The 22,389-nt window shown below is 36.2% G+C and overlaps 1 protein-coding gene across 1 annotated transcript in view; it reads left to right on the forward strand.

The window, feature by feature from the left end:
• Positions 1–22,389, forward strand: part of B3GNTL1 (UDP-GlcNAc:betaGal beta-1,3-N-acetylglucosaminyltransferase like 1) — a 123,951-nt gene that overhangs the window by 76,838 nt on the left and 24,724 nt on the right. Inside the window, exons 7-8 of the mRNA XM_084298332.1 lie at positions 9,103–9,198; positions 16,923–17,047. Coding sequence (XP_084154458.1) covers positions 9,103–9,198; positions 16,923–17,047 — 221 coding nt within the window. The remainder of the gene's footprint in view (positions 1–9,102; positions 9,199–16,922; positions 17,048–22,389) is intronic.

Consider the following 22,389-nt stretch of genomic DNA (forward strand, 5'->3'; position numbering starts at 1 on the left):
TTCAAAATGGAAATCATAATGTCTTAAAGCAACAAAGATGAGCAATAGTAAATATTTCATAAGAAACACAAATAAGTACTGCTAATATATTGATTGTGCTTAAAGTAAAGCCATGGTAAATGAAGTCCCAGTGGGAAGATCTGGTTAATGCTCTTGCTGGCTTTAATTTTTTGTTATGCTGGTGTTGTATTTGAATTTTGATGTTATAGTCTTTGTTGCCATGCCTTGTTTCTTGCAGTAGAACTCCTAATTTACTTAGTTTTTAATGCTGGAAGATTCATCCATGCTGGCAGAGAGATTTGCTGTTTCCCATAGGAGTGTCCAAACTGATATCTTCCCTTAATATAGAAAGGATTGGACCAAACTTCAAAATAATTTGCATCAGCCACTGTTAGAAAACAAAACAAACCAAACAAACAAACAAACAAAAACCAGCAGAGAGACTTGCTGAAAGTTCTTCTTGGACTGACAATTTATCTTGTTTTTTACAAATAGCGTGTACAAAAAGTTCATGTTACCATTTTCATAGAGTTTGGGGTAAATGAAGATTTTATCCAAATTTTACAAAGTAATCATGGAGAAATTAGGATTATTAAATAATCTTAAAACATGCTATTTCTGAAATACATTGTTATTGTGCTTTTGTTTTTCTTACACTACTGTTTTCAGAATTTTTCATTCAGAGATTTAAAACTTAATTTAAACCTTAATCATTTTTAGCAGGATGTGTGCAACAAACCAAGGTGTTTACGTTGAGTGACCCATGAAACTTTCAAAGGTGTAAGTCTCGAGAGCTTCTTAGTAGATCTTTCCCAGCTGGTGCTAAAACTGTGTTTGGTTTTCAGTATAGCCAAGACTTCTATTCTGTTCTCAAATTTTAAATTACGTGGTTAAGTACAATTCTAACATATGTTTCTTCTATTGATTTTCAGCTTTTTGGCAACTAAGAAATCAGTGTTTTATTTTGTGATTAAGTTAGTTTCTTTTTAAATAGTTGTAAATGTTTTTTTCTTTGTAATTGATATTACAAAGCAATGTTCTTTTTACTGTCATGTTACCTGATGCCATTCATATTTCCTAATGATAGATGCTGAGTGCCAGATGGTACCTATTTACTGGTCTTATAGGTGTAGATATTTCTGCAGGACAGGGTAAGACAGAGGTATGAAAAAAGAATGTAAAAAATCTTTTTCATGTGTGTAGCAGAATTGACTTCCTCTTAATTCTTTGAGTGTTTTAGCTGCACTTAGTATCAGCTTCAGTTAGTACGATGTGAAAGATGATAATTTCACACTAGAGAAATTATTTTGATGAAACTGAGGATGATTACAATACTCTAATAATATGAATGTATTGATACATCAGGCGTGGGCAGACACTCACCCACCGAAAGGTGCTTACCTGCACTTGGGGAGGGAGAAGCCTCCTTCCAGGAGCTCCATTGGATTCATTAGCGGTGGCGGCAGAGATTTTGGATGAGCTTTGTCCCGCAGCAGAAGTTGTTTATGGTAGGGAGAGCCCACGTTGCCCAGGCTGCTTGCATACACGACTCTGATTTGGGTAGGATGAATCTGGGTCCTAGTCCTTGCTCTGTTTTATTGATTTGAGGTGTTCTAGATGGAGCACAGGTGCCCTGAAGCTAGTCCATCCCAGCCTTCATTTGTAAGATCTTAACTACTTATGACCTTTCTTATCATTGAATTCCTGAGACTTAAAATGTTTTAACATGCTGCTTTCATGGAATGACTGACTGAGCAGTAACTAATTCAAAACAGTACCGGGGCATGCCAAGTGCAGGCAGAACTGGGAGCAGGAGTACATGGCAGGAGCGATGCATGCTTACAGCCCAATTGCAGAGATACAGCGTGACCTTCAAACTCCCTATGCTATGAGAATTTGGGGTGTAGAGCAAGCAGTCCCAAACGAAAGGAAATGTTAATCAGATAGTTGGCCAGGAGGCACTGAGAGAACCTACAAAATCAAATCCCACATATAAACCCATCAACAAGTTAACAGGGAGGCTGAAACAAGAAAATGTGGATAGGAGGGAAAAGCTTTGTAGTGCTCTCAGCTCTGTTTTTTCTCAGACTTTTACAAATTAATGGGCACTTAATTTTTATTTCTGCATATTCTCCGAATTTGTTGAGTTCTTTCCAGTTTTATCTTCTGCACTGTGGAAAAACAAACTGTTCTAACAGGATACTGGATTCTTGGCATGTATTAGGTCCCTTTCATTTTGAGAAAGGTACATGTGTATGAAGTCTTTTGCTGATGTACAGTAATTTTTTTTTTCCTGGTTACTATATATCATTATAAGAAAGTGTACTGTGGGATAAAAAATTTGAAGCAAAGTGCAATACACTGGTATTAGGCCATTTACATAAAAAAAAAAACTCTGATAATAGTTTCATTTCCCTCCCATGAAACATGTTGCTTTTTTCTTTTTCATTAGCGGGGAAATTCCTTTTTCTAAAATAATTGAATAACGCAGTTTTATTTTCTGTCTTTTCTTTTTTTCTCCCATTCACAATTTTGAAGTGATACAGAGTGCAATTCTTGGGACACTGGAATGCATTCAGTACTTTGATACCCCGCAAAGACTTGTGTTATGATGGAAGACATGAGGAGGGGATTTAGGGTAAAGTTAGCTTTGATTTCCTAAAGAAAACATTCTGCTATTGTAGTTGTTAATCAAATACTGAGAGTCTGTATTTTTTTTTTTCTCTTTACCTCCTCTAAATGTTACAAGCCTATGGCAGGGGGACGGGGTGAGGAACACAAAAGAAATACTGTTTGTATTGAAAGAAAACATAGCAAGTCTGCGTGAATATCTAGAATTTCTCCTGTGGATCTATTGCATATACATTAACACACAGCTGAACTGCAAATCCGAATCTGTTTACTTATAATGCTATGTTCATTTAGAAGATGCTTGTTTTTTATTCAGTTAACTGAGGCTTCTATCTCCCTCCATTCCCAAGATGCTTGCAAATTCTAGTATGTTAACATTGATTTGAGTTAGTAGGCGATGTTATGCTTTTGCATAAACCTCAATACTCAAAAATATTTAAGCATTTTCCTGTTTCTCTCTCAAAATACTTATATCTTAAAATTCATTGAAATTAAGATTTCCCAGGAGATTTACTCTTGGGTCAATTCAACATGAATTTTTGAAGGTGGTGTGTGGAAAAGTTTCACATACTGCTTTCTGTGTGCATTTACTTTCATCTTTACTATCTTTACTAGTATGTTTTAGAGAAGCAAACAACTGACCACTCTGTTAATTGTGGCCATGGCATCACTCACTTTAAATGACACATTGTCTTAATTTCTTTGCTGCACAGTGTGTGGGGAGATGAAATTGGAGGGGGGAAGAAGTCTGGAAGACAGGTAGGGAAGTCACAGATTAGTAAAATAGTTGGCTAACAGCAGTGTATACTCACCAGCGTGGGCATTCCTTGTTAATGGAGCAGGAGATGTTCCTGGGAGTTAACAGTATGCATTCAAAGAAAACAAATTTTTCCAGACTTTTGCAGGGCTAGTGTGATTATCTTCATGTGTGCGTGTGTATATATATATATATGTATATATATATATAAACATAAATATATATACATTTCATATATATATATGAAATATTAAATAATAAGTTACAAGCATGGTTGATGTTTCTATAAGCAGATAATTAATAATAATTACTTTCAAATCATCTTCTGAGCAATAAAGATCTCATGTCCTTTTGAAAGTGGAATTATCCTAGTATTGTGAAAATATTGTATTAATTTGTTTTTCATACATATCTGAGATGAAAATTGCAAAGTATGGATTCTGTTCTAATAACTTAGAATATTTCAGTTATATCTTACCTTCATTTGGGTACTGTTTCCAAATCTGAAAGACCTATTGAGTCTTCATCTTGCAAAAATACCAACTGATGTGTTCAAAAGTCAAATGGAAGGGTTACGTTAAAGATTTATTATGTGAGCATTGGTCAGTGTTCTAGCAGATTTCTTGTTTGTTCTAATCACAACATACCATCTGCTAACACGACTTTAAGCAGCTTGTTTTCTCTCTTTCATGGTAAAAGCTCAGCATAAACAGCAAGCCAAGTAGACAACCTCTTGGTACAGAGTGCTTCGTTCTATTGGATGGAGTCATTCTTCCATTGTATGTACTTGACTCTTTAAATACTGGAAGCTTTCCAAGAATTAGAGACTTGTTAGGGCATGGATGTTACAAAGACCACTTTTAGCAGCTTACAGACAAGAAAAAAAGATGTAAGACATGCTAAAATCATACAGGCTATTCCTTTTGCATGCATCTATTCTTTTGATTTCAGCAGTAGGTTAAGTCATCGTCATTAGTAGATAAAAGGTCTGAAAAAGACTAGAAGAATGGCATTTGCTATTGGGTTTTACTAGGAGTATTCAACTAAGAAAAAGAGATATTCAGCAGTAGAGGCAGCTCTCAATTATCCAGCACAATAAGGCTGGCGTAGCTCACATAAAGCAAAAACACAATTCAATACATATGTATTAGAGTATAAAACCATAGTTAATATTTTTACCTCTGTAGAAATTGTAAACAAATTTTCTTTCAGAAGCAGATGTAAAAAAAAAAAAAAAAAAAAAAAAAGGTAGGTAGAGCGCAGCCTGATACAAGAAGCATTTATCCTGCATTTCATTCTTTGTGACGCTCTGTTGTAGCTGGAGATGTCAGGAGGAAGTGTGGCCATGCTAATACACACCCTCTTACTCATCTCAGATGGTGGTTTCACATCCAGCAGCTTACAACTTGATATTAACATTTCCTATAATATAGGAAATTCTGTTTGTATAGAATTTGATGTTTTGATATAATGATCAAATAGCTATGAAAAGGGCTATCCTTTTTTTTTTTATTATTATATATATATATATATTTTTAAAGGGAATAGCCTGGTGAAAAGCACTAGGAATGTAATGAAGTGTGAGGGATAAGGGTGTTTGGTCAAACAAACACTGCTTTAAACAAATGTGCCCTCTCCTCCCACTACTACTGCCTTCCTGGCAGCTCTGCTTGCATCATGAGAAGTGGAAGTGTTGGGATGTAGGGAAGTAAGGAACAGGGATTTGTGCGAGGAATTCCTTCACTGTGTCTCTTGAGATTTAGGTGCACTTTAGAAAGTGTTAAAATAGACTGTAAATTTTTTAGTGATCTTTCTGTTTTTGATCTGCATAAAAAGATAAAATAAAAAGCAAGCATCAGCTTTTAATGTAATGCTAGTTCTGTCTTAAAAACTTCTACGCTTTCAGGAAAATAGCGTATGTATGAAAGCAAACACTTTTAGGTATTATCATTTAGTAATATTGTTGTTATTAATATGTCTACTTGATCCTTGGAATAAAACTAGATGGCAATAAAAGTTCTAAACAATTTTAAGAAATACAGTGCTGAAATAGCAGCCTGAGTCACCCTGAAAATGATGAAGGTGGATTCCAAGTTAATTATGACAACACCATGTTCTTCGGGAATTCTAAATCTGAACAGATTTATTCCTTCATCTACAAGCTCTATCATCATTTTTGACAAGCTGGTTCCACTCAACTATAATCCTTACAGCACAGAATGTACAGTAGCGACTATTATTGAGCATTCATTTTCCAACACAGCTGTGTGTGAGAGGTTCACAGGTCTGAATTGCTTTCCAATACACTGAAGTAACTCCTCCAGTTGATCTCATACAGGTGTACACGAATCAGTAATCAATGAAAGAAGAGGACTGAAAAAACATTAAGATCCCAAGGTGACCCAGGATATTTGGTGGGTAGAGCTGGAGAATGTTTCCAAGAAAACTAAACGTAGCAGTTACAGAGCTGCATCATAATTCAAATTCTACTTTTGGTTGATTTTCAGATTAAGGCTGGCATGTTCTATTTGTTTCTATTGTGTGAATCTTAAGTGACAATCTCACAAAGTGAGAGGTTGCAGTTTCCATCACAGAGCCAGCCAATCTGACCCTTTTTTAACAGCTTGGCAAGTGTGTATGATAATTGAATAGGCAAAAAAGAAATCCCGAGGAGATTTTTCCATACAACAAAATGAAGCTGAAATCTAGAATTTCCGAAATACAGAAAGTTGAGGTTACTTTTTTTCCTCTTGAAGATGAACTTTCAAAACTTTTTTAAAGTTAGCTTTCAAAAGTTTGGCAGGCGCTGCAGCGTTTCAGTATCATTGAACTCATGTTCAATGTGCTTGTGTTCAAAGCTCAGTGTGCTTCCTGAGCCAGGTCCTCCCTTCGCTGTAAGTACTCAAAGACAGAGGGTGTAGCCGTATATCACGGCTGGACTGATTAACTGCGGGCACTGACCAGAAAGGCAGGTCTTGTTTTCCTTTCCAAAACTTATGCCTTCCCCCTCCACTATCTCAGCAGTATCGCTAGGCTGACCCCTAACAGTGAATGAATTTAGAGAACTAAAGCTACAGAAAATGAACACTTAAAATTGGAAAAGCACTTAAATTAATATATATGTACTGTAAAGCTAGACTTCGAGCAGAGAGTTTCCCCTATTAGCTTAATGATTACTTATGGATTATCTATACTGCTGCTGAAAATAATGGTCTTGCTATCCTTTGTTTGCTGCTGTGTTTTCCTGCATCCTCCTTTGTGCTAACCCTGGTGTTCATGGGGTTAGTTGGATCAGGGAGCAGATTCAGCTGACAACTAACATAGCAAAAAGAAGAACCTCAGCTTCACAAACAACATTTTCAGCATAGCTGAATAGACAAGTATGTCCATTGTGGCAGCAGTAGCACAGATTTAAATTTCCTGAAGTTTGTTTTGACATCACCTTGTGAATGTTGGTCTGGAAGCAGCTTTCTTTACCATTTCATGGACCCTTAACTGCTGTACTGTTCTGGGTTCAAAGACTTGCTTGAAGGATAAACTCTTGAAACGACATGTGGCAGTTCAGCCACCTCATCATCAGCCTGAGCCTTGTCTGTTAGATTCCAAGCACTATGGTATAATTTCTGAGAAGGACAGTGAGCCACAGAAGTAGGAAAGACATCAGTGTTTGCAGCATGTGATGACAGTTTTGCTTTTCTCAGTTATCAGTGTTTCAAATTTGTCCTATTTGCTTTTACTTTAGTATTATACTTCATTTGAACACAGATTGTGCAAGATGTTTGGGATGTATGCTCTTTGCACATGAGCATGACTAATTACAGTGAGCTACATCCTTAAGATTAAGCACATCTATGTTCCCCGATGAACCTGGCTGTGCTGAGGAAATGGCATTCTAGCCTCTCCAAACACACTTCTTGTATTCCAATAGGCTCAAGACTGTCTTTGAAGATTTTCTTTCATTCTGAAATGAGATTGAATGCAATGCATTCTAGCCTAGCTTTTCTCCCTACTGTTGTTTTCTTTTGGGATTACTGTTTGGCCATTGTTCAGTTCAGGCCATACTCAATTGCCCTTGTAATTAGTGTGGAGCTAATAACCATGTACTGACTAATCATGTCTGCTCTGATTTTCTGGGATTGTTTTGACTCTTTCAGCTCCAACTGGCTTTTGTGGGGAGTTTTTGACGTTTAGCACCTCTGCAAACAGCATATTTCAGTTATGAGCAAGCTGTTAACATGTTAAGTCGTAGCCATCAAGTGACAGTATTATTCTGACTAAATGTGACAGCCTAAAAAGTGAGTATCTTTGTCTAAGTGAGTCACCCTAGGATCCCTTCATAGGCAATGAAGTTCTACCATTCTGGTTGTGGAGGAAGAAGGCAGTGTGTTTCCTTGCAAAGTGGATGCCTGCATTTGGTCAGATGATTTGTGCCGTAAGAAAAGTGGGAATAGATTACCTATCAAATTTTGATTAGACTTCTCTGCTTTGCTTGGAGAGCAAATGTTTGTATAGAACTGGGTGTGTAAGATTGGGTCTTAAGTTTGTTTATCTGTGGAAGTGGAAATTGACAGATGCAGAGTTTGAAGAGCTCCATCCCAGGTTGAAGTCAGGAGGAACACCGATAGGATGTAAATGCTTAGATGCACATGACAAAATTTGCATTTGTGCACTAGTGCTCAAGACTTTCAACTACACAGGAATATTAATTTTGCCACTATATAGCATGCTATGGAATCATCTGCTCATAAGATCAGCATTTTCATTAGTGTTTGGAGATTGGCAGTAATCAGGAAGTTTCTTTCCTTCTGCCTTTGTAAACGAGGCTGTGTTCCTTATTTCCTGCACAGTTCTTGGAAGCAGGCATATTATCTTGTCTTAACTTTGCACATTCTGTTTGACAAGTTCAGTCTCTTGTTTGGCCAGATAATTCATCTTGTAATAAAAGAAAGAATCAGTTTACCTTCCATAACCCAGATTCTGGTTTATTTCATGGCTTTGTTTACAACAAGTTTGTTTAAAGCTTCAAGGACTGATCTGTGTAGTTCTTGGCTGTCACTATTCAAGAGGATGAAATTAATAGCCACTCCCTTTTCAGTCCCTAAAGCATTTTCTTTTTCAACAACCTTTTAAGGTAGGTACCACTGGGTAGCAAATCCATAGAGCTCTGGTAATGATTAAAATAAATTGTATCTTACCTGTCCAAGCTTGATTAAGCTTTAAATGTCTATGACAGAAATAAAAGATCAATAAAAATTCTTACTTAATGTATGTATAAGGAATGCAAAATGGAGAAATCAATGTAATATTCTAGAGTTTAAGAACTTCAACTTTTCAAGATTCTTCTCAATTCATTCCCTTCAATATCAGCAGTGGCACTTTTAGTAGAACAGTCATTTCCAGTGTATTTCTCAAAATTTGAAATATAGTCCTCTGCATGTGTTGCAATTTATGATAGAATATAAGGTTAAGAAATATGAAGTAGTAATTAGATTAATTTGGCTGTGACAGCTCAAAGATGGTGGTTTACACTACATCTTAGGCACGAAGCATATGCTTAATTCTAAGCACTTGAATTAGTGATAAAAATTGCTGAATAGTAAGTATGAGCATAAGTATTTTTAAGATTTTATGTGAATACATAAGCTTTATGTTGTTCCCCAATGGGTGCTACTTTGACATTCTTTTAATTAAGACTTTTCTCACCTTTTTTCTAGGTGTTTACCTCCCATGGACCTACTGTGATCATGCCAACCTGGTTCTGTTCTCGAGAATGGTTTTATCACGTGGGAAAATTTGATGAGGGTGGAAAAGTGAGTGATAATCTAATTCAGAGCCATTTGGATCTATTCTGTGTGTTTTGGAGCTTAGGGGTTTTGGTTCTACTGGTTTAAGTGATGTTTTAGGGCTAGAACGGGTGGTTCTGATTTTTTTTTTTTGAAAGCCTTCATTTATTGGTACTATAAAGAAATCTGCACAGCTATTTAGTATTTTATTATTTAAACCACAACTTAACATTGTTATTCTTTTTATAGGGCTCTAAATGGAGCTCTCCTGTGCTATGCAGTGTGTTTATATATTATATATATGTATACTACATAAATATATACACACATATACATGTGTGTGTATGAGTATTAACAAATATTATCCTTTGGTCTGCCAAAAAAATGTAATTTAAAGATATGGCAGACGGAAGAGAAGTGTTTAGAGTGGTGAAAAGATTTGCCCTTACTTATGTGACGGGTGAGTGGCAGAACTGGCAACAGTGCCTGCCTCCAAGTACAACCTATATTTACTGACCCATGCTCTTGTTTTTTTTAAAATATAATTCCTTATCATTGTATTTTCATTCTCTGAAGAGTACGTTTGACTTAACTTCTTGGGCATTGTAAGCAAGCTCAAAAAAGAAAGAAAGCTAAACCACAATAAGGACAACAGCAAGCCTAATGATAAAGATCAAGGTTAGATTGAATAGACCATTGTTCTGTTCTCTTTGTTTTTACATTTGATTTTCTTTACTTTGTTCTGGTTTTTGCGTGTGTTTCTTTTTTCTGCTTCTTTCTTTATTGTTTTTGCTTTATATATAATCACGTAGGAGCTATGTCACCAGTTATTTAGATGTAATTAGTCAACAATCTTAATCCCAATGATTTTTCAGCAGCCATGTAAGATATGTCCTTCAAGTCTTAAAAAGTAGCAGTGATAAGTTAAAAATTTTGGTTTTCCCCATCATGAACTGTCCAACATGTCAAAATTCAGCCTCTGGCTAATATGGAGGACCTTCAACAAAAATACCCTTCTAACATGGGTTGCAACAGGCCATTAAGTTAAGTCAAACCTTTGTCATATGAAGGTTTGGAGGAAAATCAGGTTCTAAATTGTTTAACATTTAGTACTGCGAGTATTTAGTATTGGTTTAACACTTCTCCATTTGAAAATAATTTCAGGCAAAGATTTTCTGTATATATCAATAGTTTGTTATAAAGTGGTGCTGTTAGGAACCAGTAATGAGTACTTTTAACGGTCTTATTCATGCGTGTGTATGTTCTGACCTGACCCATCATCTGATTATATTAACTTGATCACTTCCATCTCCATTTTTGAGTTACTATTTAACAGTATGACCTCTTAAGTGTCATATTGCTGCAAATAAACACAGAAGCAGGCCAACAAATGTCCACATTTCAGCCTTCTCAATTTGCTAAACTGTTTGCATGCCAAAAAGCTGCATTTCTCATTTGGAATTAAATCCAAACACCTGTTCTTCATATTTCAGTGCTTAGTACAAATGGAATATAGTTCTTCCATGGAAGAAATGGTGATTAGATGTTTATGTTAATAGTATGGGTGGACTGATAGAATATAAATAAGTAAGCTATGATGTAATCTTCTTTTATTAGAGGTAGGTATGCATGTATCTTTCTGTCTATCCAGGCTTTATGCGAAACAGAATTTTTCTAAATGTTTACAAAATGTATTTAGAAATAAAATTCTTTCTGGTCAAGGTCTGCAGATGTTGGGAATATATTCCTTTTGTGTAATCTCTGTGTCAATGTCCAAGCACAACGTCAAGCAGTATTTTCAGAAATGGTGACTAATAACCCTGACAAGTTTGCTTTATGCACCAATTGCTAATTAAATAAAATTGTTGAGATTTTTTTTATGCAACCTCTGAGATATGACAATTAAAGAACTACTTGGAGGTATCTGATTTTATAGCAAACTCTAATTGTGTGCTGAGACTAAAGTAACATAATAGAAATGACCACAAGCCTAGAAAATAACTTTTTAAGTAATATCTGCTGCTAGGAGGAGAGTTATGTGAACCATATTTCTGACTTATTTTTTCAGGAAAATAAAGGGAAGTAATCTTCATGTTACCCAACCAATTAAAATAAGGAATACAATATGTACTTATTGAAAGAAGTTGCAGGACTTTACTAAACCCATCAGAAATTACACTTGAAAATTAGGGTGTGTCATCAGCCTCATGATTGTTTTTGCCTGTATACTTTTTGGTGTCTTCTAACAGCTAACACCCTGGGTGAAAAGTCAAACTGTGACTAAAAGCTATGCTGAGAACAAATCTACAGGGTCTTATACAATATGAACAGCAGATTTCAAAGCTATATTATCTGTTAAAGTAAGGAACATAAAAGGTCATTCACATTGGTAGACATGTTGTCTGCTACTTCCTAAGAGAAATTACTGGTATGTATATTTGATACTGCACTTCCATTGCATGTAAAATCAGTATTTTGTTGTTGTGGCTACCTGGCCCTTTGTGCTTCTACCAAAATGTATTATTCAGAGGGAAGTTCAGATTTTGATTGTTATTAATGGCCAGGTGAAGATCACTGGGAAGGCAAGTTATTTGTCTCTTGGCAAGTCATTCTTCTGTTCTAGTTGTTTGTCAGTAATGGCACTACGCTAAAAAAAAAAAATAAAAAAAATGGTTTGTTGTTTCAGGTAAATGCACTAAGAAATCTAGGGTACAATAATAACAATGTAATTGAGCGTTGCTTACCTGTAGGCTCCTCTGCATGCAAACATGGCAAATTGTGTAGTCTTGGCTATATTCAAGGAGTATTGTTCTTGACATCCTGACAATACCTTGCCATGCTTGTTTCTTTCTCTAGAGTTTTAATTGGTCTCAAATTTCAACATAGAAATGCTTCTCTTTGAACTGCAGCCTGTCACCTCTGCATTTAACCTTCCTTTTTAAGTGTATGAGAAGTAAAAATAGACTGTTTGACTTAAAGTTCTAAACTAATCTTAACGTGTAAACAGGGGGAAATTATTCTTAATGAGCCCCAGAAGGAGTAGCGTGTTATAAGCCAGTGGCCTTTCTGAATGCAACTGTGGTTCAGAACAAAGTCTCAGAAGCTCTGTTTTGATAAAAGGTCACAAAAACCAGGAATTGAGGAGGTGTCAAAGTATGCTTTGGTGCAAAGGAGGTTGTAGCACATGCTGCAAAGCTCTAAGGTAACTTTGCAGTTTGTAAGGAAGTAACTAATATATTTTTCCATTTTTCTCTGCCAGAGCACTCCAATATTCCCTCCAGAAAAGCAGGCAGTTACAATAAGGCATGAAAGGTAAAAGGCTAAGTAGGAATTTGTTTTTTCAGAACATGAATTAAAATACAGTCAGTCTGTCAAATAACCTATCAAAATGCTCTGGAGAAAAAAAAATCTGGATAAAGCACAGGCACTAATGTTTTTGGCTTGGTATAGTTAAGGCTGAACAGAGATCAGTATTTGATCTAAAAACAAATGAAAGTGATGGAGCCAATGATAAATTATGCTTTATAAGCTGTTTGAAAATTAACCCATACTCCATGCCTAATGACATTTGTGCTAGCCTATTATTAAATACGATTTAGAATTTACCACGTCCTTTCCATTTGACATCCCTATCACCTTTGTTAATTGAACTTCTCTTCTCTGTGCCAATACAATTGGATGAAAGAATTTTTTTTAGTTTCCTCTAACGTATTATTTTCCAAACAATGAAGCAAATTTAACATTATTACAGGCTTCAGGTCTTATAACTAAGGCAAAATGATTTAAAACCATGTTTGGATGGGAACCAAAAGAGGGTATGACAGATTTGCAGAGAGACTTAAATATATCTTGGATAATCCTGAAGAGAAGCTATTAACAGCAATTTAATATGGAGTTAGCTTGTGGTTAGTCTGCTTTCACACTTTTGGTGACTATCCTGAAGGAAGTGAAAGTAAGGAATATTTTTATTAATTAGGATTTCTCTTTGAAATTAGTAATTTCAATGAGAAGTTCCTGAAAATACTGAAAGATAGATAATTATTGATAAATGGCTTTAGTTGTGAAGTCATTTAATTTTTCAACTTAAATTAGAGAAGAACTGCAATTTCTTATTTAGTTCTTAATAGCTCTTCCTGTGTGCACTGCACTTTGAACACCAGCTGAAGCTGAGCAAGAGATTTTAGTGCCTGGCAGAACAGCATTTGTTTCTAAGGAAAAATCCTTCGTTTAAAAGAGGGTGTGTTTTGTGTTCACCTTCGTGCTACCGACCCTTCTGCATGCGTTAGTTCTGTAAATCCAAGACTTAGCTCAAGACTTTGAGGAAATACTCTTGGACAGCTGTTGGCTTAAGTACTTTGAAAGAATAAGTAGTTTGGTTTTTACTCAGCAGCTCAGTTACAGGAGCTGAGGAACAGCATTGCACAGAGGGCAACTTTTTCATTAAAAGCCCCCCAGAAATTGTTGATCAGTGTCCTCATCCTCCAGATTCTTGTTCTCGTTTTAGGAACCGTGTAGGTTGGGCATAAGATACCAACCACTGACGTGGAGCCGCAAAATTTGTAGCTAGAATTGCTTGTTGTAGTGGTAGCTGGCTTGCAGCTCCTTGCCGAGTGCATTGTTGAGGACACTACAGCTGGAATTCAGTGTCATGCGCAGGGATCTGCAAGGAGTACGGAATGAAGAGCTGTGAGGAGATAAGAAAAGAAGAATCATGGAATGATTAGTTTGGTCCCTGAGCAAGGAATTACTTCAGTTCAACTTAAGGTCTGCCTGATATCCCACTGTGTGTACAGTATCAGTCCCCTCATCCATACAGACAAGTGTTAACACAGTCAAGTGATACCTGTCCAAAAAACTGTGTAAACACAAAAACTTCACCTCTTTAATAGCAACATGTTAAAGCAATCTATTTATCTGAATGTGGCTGGTGCACACTGCTTAGAACTGAGCAGGTGCAAGCTGCATTTTTCCCTAGGAGCTGTAATCAGCAGCTGATCAGCACAAGCTTGAGTGAAGCAGGCCGATAAGTTTTTCCCTTCGTGCAGCAGGACATAAAGGGTTGGGTTTTGCCTATAATGTGGAAAATCCCATTTGTAGTTCAGTAACATGTAAACTGTGCAATTCAATTATATTTATTAATGCTGAAAGCTATTTATGTGGTAGCCTATTGCTGAAATGCTAGATTGTTAATTGATACTTTTAGCTATGGGTATTCATTTTCCAAAAATATACTAAAATATCCCTTTAAGAACTAAGCAGCCTTTTCTTTGAAAGTTGCATTGTTTGACAAAGATTCCTGGTGTTTAAAATGCCATCTGGATCCAATAATGTGTCTCAGTTGGGAAGAAACTCTTGTATTGCACCAAACTTACACACTCAAGAGCCATAGGAAGTCCCATCCCTGCAGGATCTATAACACAGTCAACATCTTTCCTCCCCTGAAAAATGTATGTCAGTGCTTCTCCTTTGTAATGTGAGAGGCCACTGCTGAGCAATACAAGGCACCTGCTCATTCCTAGGGGTGAGTGTACTTTATTTCAAAGTATTTCTGCTAGCTAAAGCAAAAGAGCACTCCAGAACCAAACAGCATTTTGAAAGATCCTTTTACTTCAGCAATAACTCTCGTTTTTTAAAATATTAGTGGTTAAGTTGAATGATGTAAATGCATATCCAAAAGAAAAAGAGTTGCAGTGATGAATGTGATGTAATGAAATCTCCGAATCAAAATATGACTGCTGCATCAAACTGGTATGTGCTGCAGCATTTGTGCCCTGCCTGGCACAGTCTGTTTTATGGCTGGAAAAAGGTTTAGAGAAGGTTTAAAATTTTGCTGCTAACTCTCAAGAATTCCTTGAAAGTTCAGAATAAGAAAAAAGATAGAAAGGGCTATGAGATAAATGCAAAGAATCTGAGTTTGCGTTTTTCTTCTGTACTGATGCCTGTGGTTGCTGTCCATTCCTCCAACCTCCCCCAGGTTTCTTTTGGGACTTTCACTGTAGGTTCATGTAAAGTATTAATTGCACAAAGTTCTCTAAAAGCTTTCTTCTGTATCTGAAGTCAAGGTAGAAGACAGACAAGTATTTACGAAGATGAACTTGCAGGTCAGCTGCCCTTACCAAGCAAGCCGATCAGAATCCATTGCGTTTCTGAATCAGGGAGTGTGGTCCAGTCCAGCGCCTTAAATCAATCTGTTATGTAGTGATGGCTGGAGCTGTGAAGTACAGAGCTTGATTGCCTTCTGATTTCTCCCAAGATACATATGTTCAGCTGAGTATTTTGGATTTGTTTTCCAGGGTTCAAAGCTTTTTTGTCTCATTCCTCTCCTCCCCCCATTACTGCTCAGTCCAGACCTTGTCAGACATGAGCACTCAGCGTGGTGGGTATGAAAAGCAGACACTGAACCCTACTGCTGTTGTAACTAGACGGCCAGAAGAAACCACAGGGGGATTTTGTGTCCAGAACTCTAATTTAGAGAATCTCCTTTTCTTAATTATGGAAGAAACTCAGAAGATGTGGTAATGGGGGAAAAATATTCAACTCTTTTTTTAAAAAAACTTGGGATTTTATTTTTTTTCTATTGAAATAGAATATCTACAGTTGAAGTTTATGCCCCCCTTACTCACGCATGTGAATACAAGTAAGAATAAGGAACAAATGTATTTCTCTATCTTTCATTTATTTTTCCTCCTCATGTGTACATTTAGTTATAACTTTGTCATATCATCTTTCAGCTTTTTATTGATTCTACGCTTAGTTGGCACAGTTGTTCTTTTTTTATTTTGATAAAGCCTTGTGACCCTTTAAACACTAGGTTAGATGAAAGAAAAATCTGTATATAAACAGAAAAATTGATGTTCTAGCCATATTTCATTTTTTTCAAGAAGTTGCACCATTGCACAATGTAAATAGATGCTACCTCTACACTTTCAGAGCAGGGCTGAAGCTTTAAAGGTGGTTTTATGCTTTGGTATGCGTAACGTAACTGAATACTGTGTGCCGTATGATTGCCTTTCTGACACACTGCCTCTGACATGAAGATCTTCTGATTTAAGGTGGGAGATGTTGCATATAATCACGATATTTCTAGTATTTTCTGGAGGTTGATAGATCCATAGTTCTAGAAGATATTTTTTTTTCCTGTGTAGTGTTTCAGCACTATAGCTTGTAATTCCTTTAGGAAGACTATAGCATGGGAACATGTTGGAAGAAAATGTTACTTTTTTGGATGTTGCCTTATTCCAACTTTTTTTTTTACAATGGAAGTTCATGTCTGTCACAATGGGGCCTGACTCACCTTTCCTAAGTAGAGACCAGAATATATATTTGTACGGCAACCAAAGAAAGAACACCAGTTCTATGAAAACAAAAACTCCACTCTCTGAAGTCACTGATCCCTTTCAGTAAATTACTTGGTTACTTGGCACTTCAGGCTTTGTGAACTGTAAGCAGGTGCATTTCTCTCTTTACGGGACTGACATGTATCAAGCTTTTCCCTCTCAAAAGGAGATGGTGTTGATGATGTTTATATTTCCACCTATGTCCTTGTGGTCAGCTGCAGTTCATTTTCAAACAACACTGCTTGCCTTTTTAATAGTTTTATCTTTCCTACAGATGTTCAGGTAAGTTCATGGAGATGCACAGAAAGAATTTGAATAAAATGTTGTTAAACATTCATTTGGCAGAAATATATACCCAGATATAAGTATGAATACTGGTCACTTCTTGGTTTGAAATAACTGCTTCTCTTCCAGGGTGTTCCAGAAGATTTGTTATTTTTTTACAAACACATCCAAAAGGGTGGTGAAGTTGTTCGAGTAAACCATTGCCTTCTGCTGTACCGATACCATCCACAGGCTGCAACTCATTCTGTCCTAGAGTAAGTTGACTTTTTATTTTTTTTGTAGAGTATAAAAATTAGCTTCATCTTGGATGATTTTGGATGATTGATGTGTAATCTCTAATGGTTTATTGTTGTGTTGTTGTCTTTTGTTGTTGTTGTTGTTTTTTTTTTTTTTAAAGCAGCAATTATAACAATATGCTGCTAGTATCCTTTCTGTGTTGATGGAAGGTTAGTTTTCTTTTTTTTTTGTTTTGTTGCCATAACCTGTTTTTGAGGAACGTACTGTAATGCTGGCATTGAAATTATGAACTGCAATCTCTGATTCCCATACTGGTGCCCAACACTTGGTGTACCTACGTGAAAGATTTAGTGTGGAGGGTGAGGGTGTTTTAACATTGGAAAAATATTCCAGGAAATTGTTCAGCCTTTGCAGCTGTTCTTGAAATAATTTCACAATAGGTACTGTAAGAGCAATCAAGGGTTTTGGGGACTGCATTACAACAGTAGTATTTCCTCAGCTTCCAATTACCATCCCTTCATCTGAGACTGTAACTGATCACATGAGATCTTGTAAGCTGCCTGAATAACACCTCCAATTATTTCAATGGTGAATGGTCCCTTCATGGTAAAAATTTTACTATTTTTTTAATATCCGAGGTTTTGCTTCTCATATTTTTTTTTGCCATATGAATCATTATCTAAGAAAAATTTATTTTAAATCTTGATTTCAAAAAGAACTGTTAGTTTTAAGAAGTAACCAGAACCTATTGTAATACCAACAGAAACCTTCTGTACAAAATATAATAAAAACTAAACCTTTCATCTGGTAATCTGCAGCAGTTACATATATTACCTTCATATTTTATAAAGTCTAAAGCATCTAAATCAGGTAATGATGTTTGAGAAATACCTCTGAGGATGTGTAGGAGTAATTATCTCAGATGCTTCCTTGTAAGCTGCTGTCTGCTGCTTTTACACTGCTGTTGTACCTTTGATGATGTTAAACTGTTGATGCTGATTCTTCTACATGCTTGATTTATCTATCAAAGGTGCTCTTCCTGAGCAGAAGTACTGCAAGCTGAGCCAAAGTTATAACAAAAACAAAACTAAATATTTCCTTCTCTTATATATTGACATTAATAAAAGGTTCTGTGAGTTTTACTACCCTTTGGGGGTCCCACAACAAAAACACAGCAGTAATTAAGTAAACTGTTTTCTTACCAATCAATGACATAGACACACTCTTCAGCCAGTGCTGTGTGTGGCTTTGTCTAGTAAAATTAAACATATTTTTGTATGTGTTTTAGTTACATATCACTCTATTGTATTATTGTAAATACTTTGGTACAGTAGTGTATGTATCATATCATGGTCAGTGTCACTGTAGATCTTTGTATGTACATATGTGTAAAAATCATTCAGCTCTGAAACAGTCATTCCAAGCAAATAGAAGACACTTTTTGAATTTTGTAAACGAAGGTGAGATATGTTGTTTTCCTTTTTATTAGTATTTAAATATAAATTGGGTCATTTTTTGTTTCTTTTTGTGTGTGATCGTTCTGGCAGTTGGTTACAAACTCTTCAGCCATGCATCATGGGATGCTAGGGCTCTTGGAAGACTGTTGCTTGTGTCTGTGGGAAAACATCTTATTCTTGGAAATGAGTTTGGTCTGAATTTACTGCAAGCTGTTGCTTATTCAGTTCTACAAGTTTGTGTGGCACAAGCACCCTGAATTACAACACACTGTGAGAATGTGGAAATACTGTAAACTGTTTCAGATGTGCAGCTTGCAGGTCCAAATTGGCGCCTTTCTTGTCTCATTCTAAGAAGTGAGGCGAGCCATTCTTCCTGTTGGCTTTTTCTTGGTCATATCGTTCATAATATTTTGTGTGAACTTTCAAATATGAAGTTGTGTAATATCTCTCCTTATTGGCACATTCCCCTGTTTATTGCCTCAGTTGTAAAGGGCTGGCCAGTGTTTGTGTCTGAAGACTTCATGAAGACTTCAGTGTGCATTGTTGTTGTGGGACTCAACACAAAAGTTTATCATTTAAATTGGGGCTTTCCTAATCTGCCTTTTTTTCACCTCAACTTATTTAATGCATGTTCTACCTTTTCTAAAGTCTTTTTTTTTTTTTTTTAAGTATTTTTCTGTGTTTTCTTTGAGAAGTTTTCTGTGACATTTTGCCCTTTGTCATTGGCCTGTTGCCTTTGCATTTTCAGAGTTAGACTAGACCTGGATTATTTGGGAGTAGTAAACCAAGAACCAGATTAATATCTTATCTGACAGCAAAATGATGCGTATGGGAAAGCTGATACTTATAACAGTTTATGTCTAGTTTCGGTCTTAAAAAAAAAAATTAAATAGTTTGGAGGTGGTTAATAGGACTTGTTTATAAAAACGTGCATAATTCAGTCTTTCAGCAAAGGCTGCAGTCACTTGCAGCCTATTGTGGACTGATTTCAGTTTATACAAGTGTCTTTCATTACTGTTCAAGGGACAAATGCCTGATCCTGCGTTTTCAGACTTGCTAAAGCGTATATCAAACTATTTGGCAAGCAAAATTTCTTTATTTAGTCAGCATAATTGTAAACACTAATGATTTTTAGGTCATTTTCTATGATTAGTGTCCTTCTGGAACAAATATCTAGAGGTGAAAGTATCTGTGAAGCAGGAAACAAAAACTTATTTGCATTCTCCCTTACCCTGGAGGCATCAGACTGAAATATTAAATGTTGTGGGTGTGTGACAGAATCTGAATGAAGTACAGTCTATATTTAGATTTCATTAAGTACATACAGAAATATAAACTTTCTCATTGCAATTTTGTCTAAAGTCTATGATGGATGCTTACTAAATGTGAAGAGCCATACAGCTTTTGAGAAACTTCAGCCAGGAATTACAACAAAAAATCCCACATATTGTATCTCTTGGATCTAAATCAGTTTATTTCACATTGTGGCTCATATCCTAGGGGTGTGTGTACTTTGTGCTACATTGCTGCATTACACCGATCTGATAGAATATCAGAGATGCTGTTAATAGCGAGAAGTACCGTACTAAGAGAGTTTGTTGTATAATAAAAACATAAAAAAATTCATAATTTTTATCTTGTAAAAAGGGAGAAAACTGTATATAAGGCAATGCACCTCACTGCAAGATAAAAATCAGTGTGGTGGAAGAGGAGCAATAAAATACTGTACTTGTCTTTAGGTGGTGTTTCTCATGAAGACGTACAGTTGGGGCAGGTAGCAATCTTTGTAGCAATTTACAAACTTGGTCAACAGAAATTAAATATATGCAGAAAATAAGGTTTGTACATTCCCACTGAGATTGAAGAGATTCTCTTTTGTGCAGAAACTATGAAGCATGCTTAAATGATTTACAGTAATTTCATATGCTGTGTATTCAGAATGAGTATAATATTGTAAAAGCTCGTTCTGCAGAAATACCCCAAATTACGTAATCTATTAAAACCATCTGGTTTCAGGCACAAGAAGCTTCCAGTGTCATTTAAGCGAAAGAGAACAGGCATTTAGTATGAGACACACATTTGGTTGTTTTAGAGGTACTCGGAGGCATGGGTCTTGTATCACCGATGAGCATAGGAATGCCTGCTTCATTTCCTGCAAAAACATATGCATCCCAAAATAGGCAGGAGTGAGGAATAGCATAACATATTCCTGTACAACTGCAGTAAAGATGAGGTCAACTGCATTTTTATCATCTATGTCTGCATTTGGCACTTCAATTAAACATAGAAACTAATGACCTCATTAGATTCTTGAAAAGCAAATGGCATTAACATTGATAGTCTCCGTCTTTCTTAATAAGCCTTTCATGAAAAATAGGCCACAATGCAAACCATGCCTCAGTTAATGACCCACGACCTGAAGATGAACTCAGACATTAATAGAACCTATTAACAGTGTAAATGTAATAACTCAGTGGGACGATATAGTCCAGCAATTAATAAGTTCACATGAAGTTCAACAGAACAACGACAAAAAAAAATCAGTTTATTCGTCAGTATGGTCAAGGTTCAAATGAGATTCATTTCTGAATTTCTTGTGGATTATAAGAACCGTGAATTTCGCATGCGAAGCTAGCTGAAAAAAGCTAGCTATAAAGAATCTGTTCTTTCAGCTCTCCCTGTGATTGGAAAGTTCTTTGTTCTTCCACCTCTGGATTATCTATCAGGTGAGATTCACCTATAGTATAAAACCATATTATCCCGCCATGAATAGGAAAGTGTTGGAAGAGGCTGGTCACTTGAATAGTTCTTCCTATCTAACATTACCTGAGTAGCATGTGGGAGCAATGTATGTAGTAAAAGTCTGATTTATAGTATCACCGTGGATGATAATCAATGCCTAAAATTTCAGTACTGCTTAGGATATTGGGTTTGTATTTTATATTTCACAAGTACTTGTACATCTGTCTTTGTTCTGCTGATTCACTTATGTAACCTCACTGGGGGGAAGGAGGGAGAGGGAGTCGAGCATTATGGCGAGGTTTAACAGAGCTCAGACATTAAATCATATAGCTTTTATTGTCACATTATCTTTCATTTCAAAATAGGAATAGAGCAGATGTTTCTTGACTCCTGTATTCAGTCAGTAGGTCAGCACACATTTTAACAGAGCTCCATTGTTACATTACTTGGGTGGATGGTATGGTAATAACTGCTTGGGACTGAGGAGCATACTTCGTAGTCATTCTCACCCATGGCATGAATACCCGCAGTTTGCTCCTGCAGAATTTTGGCTCCTCTTCTTCCTTCCAGACTGCATAACTGAGGAGAGTTGAGGGGCCATGCCAAATGTGAAGACTCAAGAATGGCTTTCCAAATTTAAAAAATGTATACTTCTAACCTTTCTTTTGTGAAGGAAAAAAATAAATAAATAAAAAATTAATTAATTAAATAAATTAATTAAGTAATTAAATACTTCAAGCATTTGGGTCAAGGAAGAGTATTAGGATATGGGTACCCACTTCTGTAATCAGAAAAGTTTGTGTCACACCTTCTGGCTGAGGAAAATCATAGTTAACTGAATACTGGCTAGGAAATGATACTAAAGGCAAAGTATTACCTTTAATGCTTTCTGACATGGTAGGAAAAAGCAGCCTTGTTTTGGGATGGTGCAGAATAATAATACGTTCTAGTTTTTGCTGTTGGCTATGAATATGTAATAATGCAAAATCTGAAAGCTGTGAGAATCATCTCTGAGAAGTGGTTTGTACAACTTCTAGATTGTTTGAGGCATTTTCTTTAATCATCCTTTGCACGTTGCTACAGTTCCTGTCTGCTGCACCTGCACTGCCTCTGAAATGATGGGAAAATGGCATTCCCTTACCCCTTGAGGCAGGAATCCC

Source organism: Netta rufina (genome assembly GCF_964035555.1).
Source record: "Netta rufina genome assembly, chromosome: 19".
NCBI classification, from domain to species: domain Eukaryota; kingdom Metazoa; phylum Chordata; class Aves; order Anseriformes; family Anatidae; genus Netta; species Netta rufina.